This window comes from Lepisosteus oculatus, chromosome 7 (assembly GCF_040954835.1).
Source record: "Lepisosteus oculatus isolate fLepOcu1 chromosome 7, fLepOcu1.hap2, whole genome shotgun sequence".
NCBI lineage: Eukaryota > Metazoa > Chordata > Actinopteri > Semionotiformes > Lepisosteidae > Lepisosteus > Lepisosteus oculatus.
In genome coordinates this window covers 38,453,926-38,466,488 of record NC_090702.1, presented here as the reverse complement: position 1 = coordinate 38,466,488, position 12,563 = coordinate 38,453,926, and the positions used below count along the sequence as shown (strand labels likewise).

The 12,563-nt window shown below is 37.2% G+C and overlaps 1 protein-coding gene across 3 annotated transcripts in view; it reads left to right on the top strand.

Annotated features, from left to right (window-relative positions):
* The first annotated feature begins 374 nt into the window (after positions 1 to 374).
* Positions 375 to 12,563, top strand: part of wasla (WASP like actin nucleation promoting factor a) — a 38,465-nt gene continuing 26,276 nt past the window's right edge. For 2 of the 3 annotated variants that reach the window (XM_006633389.3, XM_069192481.1), the window contains exon 1: positions 376 to 1,046. In XM_006633389.3, the coding sequence (XP_006633452.1) occupies positions 936 to 1,046 (111 nt within the window). In that variant the 5' untranslated portion in view covers positions 376 to 935. Of the gene's footprint in view, positions 1,047 to 12,563 lie in introns of all 3 variants that reach the window. The other variant, XM_069192482.1, reaches the window with a different exon arrangement.

Genomic DNA, 12,563 nt, shown 5'->3' with positions numbered 1-12,563 from the left:
AAACTACTAACAACAACAAAAAAACAATTGTTATTATTACAACTGCACTGCTGTTGCTGTTGTTATGAAGCTGATTAAGTTTTGGAAGTATGTTGTGTATTACTGTATATTTTGTAAGCGGCTCTGGGTATGGGCGTCTGCTAGGCAAATGTTATTAAAAACCTAGGTAATGAAGCTGAAAATAACAAAGGATTACAGAGTAGGATTTTCATATTTAACACAATTATAGAAATACAAAAATTGCTCTAAGGCACAAAGTGTTTGACTTATATTACGTCCGGATTTACTGCACCCCTTAGTTTACATTAGCACCAACTTGGCAACACGCTCCTCTTGTCCCCGCCCTGCTAAATGCTCACCCCTCTGCATACTGCATTTGTTACAAAATCCACAGGCCAACAGGGCTAGACCATTCCCTGACACAAGGAAGTGTTTCCGGAGGCGCTGGGCAATTTTACACTCCTGGCTTTCTCTGCTATCAGGGATGAGCGGCGTACCTGCTGCTGCAATCAAGATTGATTTTACCATCCCCGGACAGCTTTAAGAAGGGACGAAGTTGAATCCAGCTCGCTATGTTTTCCCGCATTCCCCCGTTTGGTTAGTGGTTGTTTCTTCCTGCTGCCATGTTGGATAGAGCTGCCGATGCTGCTGTTGGAGTTCGGATGAAAGTTTAGGTTTTTGTCCAACCGAGAGATCCAAGTTTCTGGGGCACTTCGGAAGGCCGAGGGATTGTTTGCATTAAATACCCAAACTACAGAAACAGAACAGTATTTAACCCCCCCACCCCCGTCGCATTCCTCTCGGAGAGAAGCACCTACAGCATCAATGAGAAGATCCGGTGGAAGGCCACGCTGATCAATGACTGAAGACATTTTATAAAATACCTTAATTAGTGTTATATACATATATTCGTCTGGCTTTTTACCCCTGCAATCATGAATAGCCAACATCCCCCTCCGCCGCGGCGTGTCACAAATGTGAGCTCTATGCTTCTCACCCCACAAGAAAACGAATGCCTCTTCAATTGCCTCGGCAGGAAATGCATCGTAAGTTTTAACATTTACTTACTCGATTTTAGTCTCGTCCATACTATTATAACTTGTAGACAAGTATGGGATCTTCTTGTAATTATCTTAAAACAAATTATCGGCCAAGTTTTTCATTAAAAACGGCCTAAACTGCATTGGGTTTTTTTTTTCTAAAGAGAACTAAAGTGAAGCAAAACAACAGTGCCTGGATCCCCTTGGTCTTAGGTTAATGCTTGCGTGTACGGTTGTGGGTTTAAGAGCGTGGATATGGAGCGTGCTGTCCTGGCACTGGCTGTCCGGAGGTCGGTGTGACAAGGCAGGGGAGCCCCGAGGCCGCGTTCGTGTCCGACGGCGTCCGGAGCGCGAGCCGGAACCTCTGCGCTCCGCGGTGCCTGTTTATTTTCCTCATCGAATATGGAGCTGGCAAGTTCGGTCAGCTGGAAAGCACATTCTATGAGGGATTCCATTACATAACACTGTTTTTGCTCCACTCGGATCACTCAGCAGCAGAATAAGATAGTGCCGCTGTACTGTCGCTTGTTCTAATGTTGATTTGTTTTTTTTTTTCATAACATTCTCCGGAAAATGTCATTGCGTTTAAGAAACTGGGAAAGCGAGGGGATGGCAGGGGTTAAAGGGATGCCTAAACTCAGTTGTGTTAATTTTTGAATGTTCAAATATATCAGGAGAATCTCAGGAGAGGTGGGGGTGCCATAAGTTACAGTATGTTCAGTTGAGTCCGAGGGCGCTAATAGTCGACTGAGTAATTTCTGCATTAGTGTTACAGCATGTTCCTGTTGATACAGGGCCTGTATGTTTCCAAAAAGGAGCCTTCAAGGGCGTTATGGATATTTTCGCCTTGTAACGCCCTATACCTGCCTTACTCACCTGCTGCGGGGAGTTAGTGTCGTTGTGAACTAAGACAAGCTTCTTGCAGAGGTAGCCAAGTGAAGTGAACCATTCACTATAACTTTGTAACTTCAACAGGAGGTAATTTGAAAACATTATGTAAAAAAAAAATCTTGCAATCGAATTCATTTTGAACTGGACTGTGTTTCGTTAAACGGCTTTTTGTTTTTCATATGAGGTTGTTTATTAAATCATGATACTTATTAAATCCCTGCCTATAGCAGTTATAATTTAAGAACTTCAGAAGCCTGCGATTAACAGTCCTCATCTCAGCGAAGTATCTATTGTGCTGTCACCTGATCATGCGTCATCAAGATTTCGTCCCTTTCTCATGCAGCAGTTGTTAAAACGCACACGCAGCTTTTTAAAAGATCTTTATTCCTGCATACATATCTATTTAATCACTTCATTGTGGATACCAGAAAGAGACGCGATTCATTAGAATTACTGTAAGGTTTACTATGCGGCATTTTATCACTGTCGCATTAAAGTGGCTTAGTAGCAACAAAGTCTCCTAAATTGTAAAATGTTTTTCTGTTGCTCTGTTCAGCACAAGTGTTGATGTACTTTGTCAAGCATTTATGCATGCTGTGATAAAGTTATTGTAGCTCGTTTATAAACGTACGTAAACATGAATAGTTATCTGGAGCGATGTTAAATTGTGACAGTTTTTAAATTAGTGAAAAGGGGTTCTCCCAGGTTAATAGCAGTTACCTACACATTTATGATACCCGGTCAAAAGAAAAAAAAAACACGTGAAAAATGTTGCACAAGTCTTTAGATTTACTGTGCTTACCATTTTTTATGACTATCTAACAAATTAAGTTATTTAATGGATGTGCTTTTTAATCTGAAATACATCTCCTCTCCATCAGTGTAAAACACTATACCTATACCTAGAGATTTGAGAGTATGCAGATTGCAAAGCAGAAACTTTTGGTTAATTGTACACTGAAAAGTAGAAACGAAACCCATGTCAGCTGTTGAAGTTTTGAGCCTTGCACCTGAAGAATGCTGAACAGCTAATATTAATTTATACTTGTTCCATTATTTATATATTGTCTTTTTTTCTGTATTATCATATTTGAGATTTCCCCAAAATTTGTGAAGGCTTAGTGTTTGTAAAAACCTAATTTCTGCCTTCACTGTCTACAAATGTCTTTATAGAAACATGTTTTGTAATATTTTATTGAGATGCACAGACCCTAAATACACTGACATTTAGGGAATAAAAGTATTAGTTTCTGAAGGCATATGAAAACTAGTTTGAAAATGAAAACTGAACTGCTGCACATGAATCAATTCATATAATGACCCATATCATATATGAAATTAATCATCTTGTAAGGTTTTCTGTAGGGAAGGATCAATAATGTTGTAATAAGTCATATTTCGTAAGTGGTATTTTTACTCGCTGTCCATGACTTCATATTCACTCAGCAATGAAAAACCTTTTGACTTTAAATTTGCAAATACAAATAAAAAAAATCATATCAGCTTTGGTATAATAAATCCTATTTCTCTGTCTTTGGCCATTCTCTTTGTTAGTGCCAAAGGTCTAATACTGCTGCCCTAAATAGCAGCCATTTAGCTAATTAAAATAGGACTTTTAAGAAACGGGGGGGGATTTACATTTTCTTGCAACAGCACAAATCTCTTTATTTCATTTTTTTAATTCAGTGTTATATTATGGAGATCAATTAGGCTAAGTGGTTGATTTATGCAGCGGTAGCTTTTATGTTTTTCTTGTCATAATTGTGATTTCAGAGCTACTTTGACCCTCACCAGAAAACGTGGTCTAAAAAATCGATCAATAAACGGAAGCCATTTGCTTGATGTTTTTTTTTTCATTTCTATACTGTTTGTGTATGTGGTTTTTATGCCCTGTGTTATGTTATGATAATGTAGTGTACCTTGCATACAGTATTAAATCCATTAATACTTTTAACATAAAAGAGGCATCAGTCAACTCTTTCTACCTCTTTAACTTGTTGACATCTACAGAATGTTGATGTACACACCTTTCATACTTGCAAAGTACTGTGTTGGCTGGTATAGGAAGAAAAAGGAACATATTCTTCCAAGTGTTGGATTTGAAGTTTATTATATAATCAAAACAAGCTTGTGGTTTTTACAAATGAGCAAGAGATGCCAAATTTGAACAAAATGTTTTTTTTGATTGAACCCTATAGTGCACTTTAGATTTGACAAGATAGATCCACCTTGGACTAGATTGGGGGAGAAAAATCTTTTGCTCTGAATATTGTCAGTCCAACTCTAATAACGTGGATGCATGTTTCTGTCTCAAGGGCGTTTGATATGTTTTATCACTGATACTTTCATGCTTTTTTAAATCAAATTTTATCCAATAAGTGGCTTTCTCAGCATTGTTATACAAATGAAAGTGTATGTAAATGCAAAATTAGGGAGTTTTTAGGAACTAATGTATATGTGTACTACAATGCATTGTTTGTAGAAACTAAGACTTACATTATTTAAAGTTTGAGATTTGCTGTAACTTTTTTTTTCATTGTAGTTGTCTCCAGTGTGCCACGTTAGACTTTGTTAAAGTGCCATGCCTCGGGATTGGAAAAGGGAGTTCACTGCATCTGAATATCAGCTTCTTTTACATTTTAACGCTCACAGTTAGCTTCTCTACAGCTGTGAAAGAATTGTGGTGCCTGCCAAACAGGTTGGGATGAGTCATTCTAAATTAAGCCTTTTGGTCATACCAGGAATTTACTAAGATTCCTGCTACTCAGGCTACACTGTGACATGGGGATATTTCAGAAGGAATCAAGTCAAAGCAAAATTATGCACCTTTGTTTCTTGAGTGTCTGTTGTACCGTTCAGGCATTTTCTCTTAAAAGGTCTTCAGTGCTCCTGAACTGCCTGTAGTGCTCGCATATGGACAAATATAGTAATAGCATATAGTAATTTACCCTTATACTTTTGGAATCTGGGTATACCCTTATTATCAGCTGAAGTACTCCAAATGATGTTGCTGGAAAGTGTGTGAATTCTTTGCCACAGATGTCTGCACTTGTGTTTGGTTATCTAATATATCTTGCCACTGGAAACAGTTCTGTCCCATGGCAATCATGACATCTTTAGTGCTATTTTCTTCATAACCGCCTAGAAAAAAAAATGTCCTGTAAGGCTGCAGCATTCCCAGGTTTGATCATTTGTGAGCCACGTTCACTAGGATAAATTGGGGCTCTGATGTGAAAAATACATTTTTTTCAGAGCAGTTCTGCAAGACAAATTAAAAATCTCACTTGCAAAAATGTGAGTGCATTAGTGAGTGAACCGCTCCCTACCCATCTGTTCATAAGTACACAGCACTTATTACACCAGTCCAGAAAGATTTGCTTAGTCACCCAAGGCTTGTTATTTGACTGTCAGTGAATGAGGAAGAGCTTCTCATTCTTGCTGCATAATCCCCTGGGCTTCGCAGTCTGGTACAGTAAGCCTGGCTATATCGTGTGAGCAGTCGCATCACTAAACAGAAGAAGCATTACTTGGTCCTTCGATGCCTTGAATCCTGGCACTTGCCCACTCAGACATGCATCTCAAAGGCGGAGGGGCGTTTTCTTCCAGAAGAAGCCCGTTTCATCTGCGGTGAAGACTTGTTCCAGCCTATATCCCTTCTCACTGAGGAGCTTCTTCAGCTTCTTAGGAAATAATTCTGGGGCCACTTGATCAACCGATGCAGCCTCCCCTGTCAACTTGATTATATGAAGAGAATAGAATTCTTTAAGTTATCATTAAAAGTGTTAGGTATTTTAAATGGCATTTACCTCTTTGTTTATTTAGAACCTTATGGGAAAACATAAGGGGTAATTTTAAAACGTAACATTTTATTCAACAGAATCTACAAACATTATTTTGAACATAACCCTGGTCAGTGTAGAGACTGTAATGTACTAGACAGTGAAAAAGGCTTAATTTTTTATACAGATACCAAATGTATGTAATGGTGACTAGCTTGGTTTTCTAAACCTGTTCAGAAACGGATCCTTCTGCATTCTGTATTAGTATTTAGTGTATTGGTTACAGAAGTGCCGGTTTTGCTTTAAGCATGGAATTGAGTATTGACAAGTCTCTTTTTGTTGATGAGACTTGCTCAGGTTGCTTTTATTATTGAAACCTTGCTTTATGCCTTATTTATGGTGGCATATGCTTGATTTGTACCCAGATGTACTGTTGTGCAGTAAATAGCTGCAGTTAATCCACAGTGTGATGGCATTTAAACTCTTATCCTCAGAAATGGATTCCCTTTTCTTTTCCCAATGACATTCTATGGAAAACCTTTGTGGTGATAGTATGTCAGTCAATGCATCCAGTAATATTATTTTAATATATTGCTTTGCAGTTTGGCATTTTAAGGTTTTAAGTGGTTTGGGAGCAGGTAAAGTTTTTTTTAGTGTGGGGGTTTTGGTTTCTGAAGACAATGTTCAGTACCGGTTCTTAAAGGATCCCATAACTCTTAAATATAATAAAAAATAAACCCACTTTATCCATCATTCTAAAGTTTGCTGCATAGCAGCCATTACACTACAGTCATTACACAGCAGATCACAGCAGTGTAATTAAGAGGGAACTGTAGACAGGCCTGATTAGACAGTGGAGTTGATAACCCTACGCTTAGGAAGCATTAGGTGCCATTGATTTTTTTTTTTTAAGACCCAGGTAGTCAGGCCCTTGGCTTAATATCTTATCCATAGAATAGCATTGATTGGAAGAGTGACACTTGCTGGTACCCCAATACCACTCTTGGTTCTTTGCCATCCTGTTGCAAGATTTGAACCAGGGACCTCTTCATCAGCAGTCAATTGCTCTCCCTTCGCAAATCAGATCTTCACTATTACTTTCAGTTCAGTTCCAAATCAAAACTCTTTTCCCAATCCAGTATTAATACGTTGGGTAGATAGTCCAACTCTAACTTTGCTTTGGGTTGATTCTGATGGAAGATGTACCACATTTTGTTTCTAATGTCGCTTTTTTCACATTATTCCCTTTAAGTTGACAATTCTGTCCTTTGATCTTATCTCTCTGTTGTGTGCGAATACGACCAGATCTTTATTCTTTAAGACTTTTTTTTTATTAATTTTGATTTTAATATCCTTTGTTCTACACTGGAGAAATGAAGTTGCTTTTATATGTACATGTACAAAAAATCATCTGAGACCAGGACTCAGCCTTAATGCTTGTTTGAACTAAAGGTATAATACAAACTGAATTTAATTCAATTGAATTAAATTCCCAACTTTTATGCTATATAGCCAAGCATTGATTTTGTTTCTTATTGCTTCTCCACTTTATCCTGATGAGGGCATAGAAGGTTCTGTGCCAACAGCCAGAACCTGAACTTGTTGAGCTCCCTGCGATCTATGCAATATGTATAATGTAGGTTTCTTTCCATTTCGCAGCCTGTCTGCCTAATGTTTCACCTACCCATTGTAAACTGTTTTAATTCCTTTGCTGCTGTGTCTGTTTACCACTTCCCCTATTTGTGTGTCTTCTACAAATTTAACTTGTTTGCTGACTACACCAGAATCTAAATTTTTTGTTAGGAAGAGCAACTGCCCTCAAAGTGATTGTCATACCATTGCTTCCATCAGTCCAATTACAGCTTATATCCCTTAAGATGTTTCCTGTTAACTGGTTCTGCATCCACGTGCATGCACCACCTTGGGTTTCTTTTAATTTGAGGATTACGCTTTTATGAGAGACCTTTTCAAAATCTTTCTGTAAAATTTAAAAAGATCATTTTGAGTGCTTTAGTGCTATCGGATGTCCTAGGCGCTTGCGTGAGGAACACCAGTAGTTAAACAGAAGTTTCCCTTTCTAAGTCTGTTGGCTAATTTTGAAAAGCTATTACTTTGCAAATATTCTTCTATTTTACCTCTAATTATCATTTAAATAATTTTAATGGGAATACGGGTAAATGAGTGATATGTAGTTTAGTTTTGTCCTCTTTCTATTTAATTGGTTATATGTTTGCGGTTCTCCAATCTGTGGATACTGTCACGCTGTAGTCTGAGTAGCAATGAATAGCATCTCTCATTCCTTCAATATTCTCAGGGAAATATCCATTTGGCCTTTGCAATTTACTAGGTATAACATGACTAGCACTTTTAAAACTGTGTACATTATGCTAAAAATACCCAGTAATGTTGGTGCTTCTCGTATACAGCTTATTATTGAAATCTTCCATTGTGAAAATCTGTGGGAAAGGTCCATTTTGCACGATACAGGGAATACTTTTGAATCAAGCCCTCAAGGTGAGTTGCAAAGGAAAATGGGTTCATTCTAGAATACAGTGTAGACAGTGAAGATGAAAAGTAAAAAAAAAAAGCCTTCTTTTGCTTCTATTGTTCCCTAACACAGTAAGCCTTAAGCCCTACAAACAGCAACTGATTAACAGTCAGTACTGTATAAAAATACACTGCAGGGGAATATTTTGATGTTTAAGAATAAATGAAGGCTCAAATCTTCAGTAGTAATTTAAATGAATTAAATTGTAACTACATGTCTTCATGTAATCGGTTTTTGATACATGAAATTGTAAAAAATAAACTTTTCATTGTTCTCAAGTTGTAGTACAAGCTGCTTGTTTATTATGTTCATAGCATGTGCTTTCCCTTAGCAAATTAGCAAATTTGCAAATACCGAAAACACCTGCAGTTTGTTGCTGCAAGTTATGTTTAAGAGGACTGATAACTAGCCTAGCAATGCCAAACTATCTGTGAAACTGGTGGGGACTTACGGTTTACAATGGACTAAAAATGAAAATGTTTCTTATCCTTCAAGTTGGTCACTACTCTGGGTACAGGAGATAGATTACATTTTCACAAATACCTGGAAAGCTCTGTGTCTCTGGCTCTAATGGGGGGGTGAGGGATTTATTGACATGGCACGTTGCCATAGTGACCAAGTCAGAGGTAAATGTATCTATAACAGGTGATTGTAGCTGTAAGTTCAAGGGTGCTTTACAAATATTTTAAGCATGTACTTTGAAACTTAAAACCTCTCTTGTTTCTTAATTTGACTGCCTTGAACAGAACCAAAGTGACCTATGCCTATTTGCTTTAAAATATTCAATTAGTGGAAAAGCAATTGGAAGACCCAAGGATGATTAGTAGTATTAGGTGTAACTTTGGCAGCTTGTGTCAGAACTTCTTTGTGAGTCATGGTTTTTGAGGTCAGCACTAAAAGAACTGTGGTTACCAAAAGGGGGAAGTATAATTGCCGATTGCTTCCCCTTTTTGATTTGCTTCCGATCTGTTTGCTGAGATTTCATCCTTGATTTGAACTTTAGCTGTCCAGTTTGTGACTGTTAAGCTGTTTTAGGGCAGTGATGCGCTGTGTAGTGTGCTGTTTCCTGTTAATGTAAATCATAATAGCTTTGTTTTATGTTTATGTGTAGTAAGTCATTGTCAAGGAAATTGAAGCTAAAATCCGGTTTCCCCTTTCTATGGCTTAATGTGACAAGTTGCCAGATTTACTGAACAAAGCAGTTAAATAAACATACAGGCCAATATGTTTGTGAAGTGGCGGCTGCAACATACTTGACATGGAATTACAAGTATGCAAGCCTGAATGAAGTTTTACCTGAACCGTAGCAGTGTCCTCTAGGCTTAACCCACCTACTTGGTATTCTTTTCCCAGTTTTCCAATTGTTGTTGTATAAAGTAAATTATTTTGCTGAATTTCTGTGAGGTGTGATTATGAAAATGAAAAATACATAGGTAATTAGGATGCAAAAAAAATGTTTTGCCTAGTGTACTTCCTTCACTTCTTTACTAATACCAGTAGTTACCCAGATGTGGATTTGATCAAATACTCATCTGTTTGTTTTTCTTACTTTAATGTAGTATGGCAAATTAAAAACAATTGGTGAATGGGAATTTTGATTTTTGAAATTGTTTTTGACATTATTTTATCATTGGATGAACTGGAAAGCTCTGTTACACACTCCGTTGGTCTTGCCTGGCTTATTAACAGTGGTTGTGCAGGCGGCTGCTTTCGTTCTCAGCAGTTTGATGGGATCTAAAGTGGAGATTTTTGTATTGTACCAGTCAGCAGGCTTTTTACAGGAAATGTTGTGGTTTGCTTTTTTAGGACAGCTTAGTTTCACTGAATGTGCTTTCCTCCTGTTTTCCTTACCACCAAAAATTTGATAGATTCTTTTTTGGGGGCAGGAAATCTAACACTTAAATCCTTGGCGGTATTTCTTGAACTGAGTGTGGTTAATTTATAGTTGGGATTAAGAGAACTTTAATTATACTTTTGTGCCTTATATGAAACAGGATATTGTGCCTTGAAATCTACAAAGAAGTCCAAGCTAGATTTTTGACTTTGTCACAGATCCAGTGTTTTTGAAATGCTGTATTAACTTGGGTCCTCAAAAATGAAATTATTAGATATCTTTTACTGTACATCAGTGCTCAAATACAAACCTGTAATCCACGCAGAACTTGAAATATGTTAAAAGATACATGGCTTGAAGGCTTATCAGTTTGGAGGAACCTGCGCTACTTCATTTTCCCAATGTGTTTCCCACTGTGCCAATGTATAAATGTCAATGTTGTAAATCGAGTGGTAGAGGCACATTTTGCCGTTCCAGATAGGATGAATGTATAATCATTAATTGGTAATTCTGCATTAAAAACAGATGGTGCAGATTAAGTGAATGACTTGCATTTAAATTCACCGTTTCAAAAGGTGAACATTATGCCCGTTTTCTTTGTATTTGTTTCTTTGTGACACTGGATGTGATTTCTGAATCTCTGTAATATGTGTAACTTCTAGAGAAGTTATTAAAGCTGTTTGAGGACTAATTTAAAGAAACAGAAGCAGAAACTCACACTCTTGCCTTCTTGGTGATCAGACCATTGCTCCCTGCTCTAGGCACGTCATTTCTACTGAGAATCTTTTTCTCAGTAGAAATGACGTGTGATTTTTTTGGGGGGATAATTTGAGGAAGTTGCACACTCTCCTTTAGATGTTTAGCTTTTTCTCCAAATCCCCAGAGATGCAAGTAGATGATAAAAGCCCTCCCTGAGGCTAATCAACCCCTTTACTGGCTTTTTACTTTAACACGTGCATTTATCCTGTATGTCCTGCTGTTTTTGAGTCATTTCCATTGGGAACTTGGTGAAATACTTTCCAGCCCTGTCTGATTGTCCCAGTCTTACTTATTAACTCAGTACAAACCAGCAAGCTGTTTTAGTCCCTTTCATTAATTCCTCAAAGGTTGTGTGACAGGTTAGGCAGCTTAATTTGTAGGGACCCTTTTCCTGTAAAATATTTTGAGTGTTTTAAATACTTTGTTGAACGATAAGCCAAGTTGAATAATGTCCCTTGCTATGTAAAATGTAGCTGTATTGACGGTAAACTGTTCTGCCTTTTGCAAAAAAAATGCACTTTCACTTTTTAAAAATTAGGTCTTATTACATCAGTGAATATATAAGAATCAAGCCAGGAAAAAAATGCTGAGAGATGTGTAACTGCTTTCATATTGACAATCACATTCTCACAATTTGGTCTTTGTGAAGTTACTGTATTTTTTTTTCTCATTTTGATTACTTAAATCAAAACTACAATATCTAATTAAAATAAAGGTTATATTTAATTTATATTTACATTTTGTAACAGGGACAATTTTAAGAAGTACAGTAGTAGTCTGTGTTAGTCAGGCAAAGATACTAATCTTTAGCTCTTCCTAGTTATTGAATTGTGATCCTATAATGGGGTTTCCTCATTTCTTAATCATTGATGTATTAAGCAGTTGATTTATTCAACTATGCTGGATGTCATGGAATTGTAGAGAAAGGGTAGTCTAAAAAGGCAATTAAAAACCTGTTTTTGAAATATGTTTTTTTTTAACAATACCAATATCTTACTGGAGGTCTAATACAAATATGTACGATTTCTTTTGAATGCTTTTCTCACCAGAATGGTGGTAAGGCTGTACATCCCTCTTAACTAGAAATTAAATTGGGAACTACCCAAGCCGCACACCCCAAACACCAAGCACATTCTCAGAAAGTCAGCCTAGGGAGTTTCCAGCTAGAATTGTTCTTGGAATCTTAATCTGTATTGCTGATATCGCATGAATCCTGCTCTATCTTTGAAACTCTCCTAGCAATTGCTTTTCAGTTTTTTTGCACTAGCACTCTGTAACACCCAGGATCCCAGAGATCCACTGTATGGTTCTTGTTGAGTTTTGGGGTGTTTGTTTTATTCCTCACAGGAAAATGGGTCAGTTGCACTCTTTTTTTTTTTATCTGAGTGGTTAAACTATATTTAATTACAATATCTGTTTTGTCCGCTAGTAAGGAAATGTTTCAACAGGAAAACAGTGACGCTTCTTCAATTCGGTGTTAAATTTCTGTGTGTATAACTATGGAAATGTTGTTTTTGTTGACATTGTGGCTGTCTTCTGTGTGATTTTAAGTTCTTAAGCCTAGAAAACTCTTTCAAAGCTTATCTTCGTAACTGAATGAACTTTCTAAGTCAGAAACATTTTGGTCTTATTAAACTGAAAAGCCTGACAGTGGTAGTGTACATGTCTGGAAATGGTCTTAACAGAGTCGATATGAAAGTATGTGGAAGGCT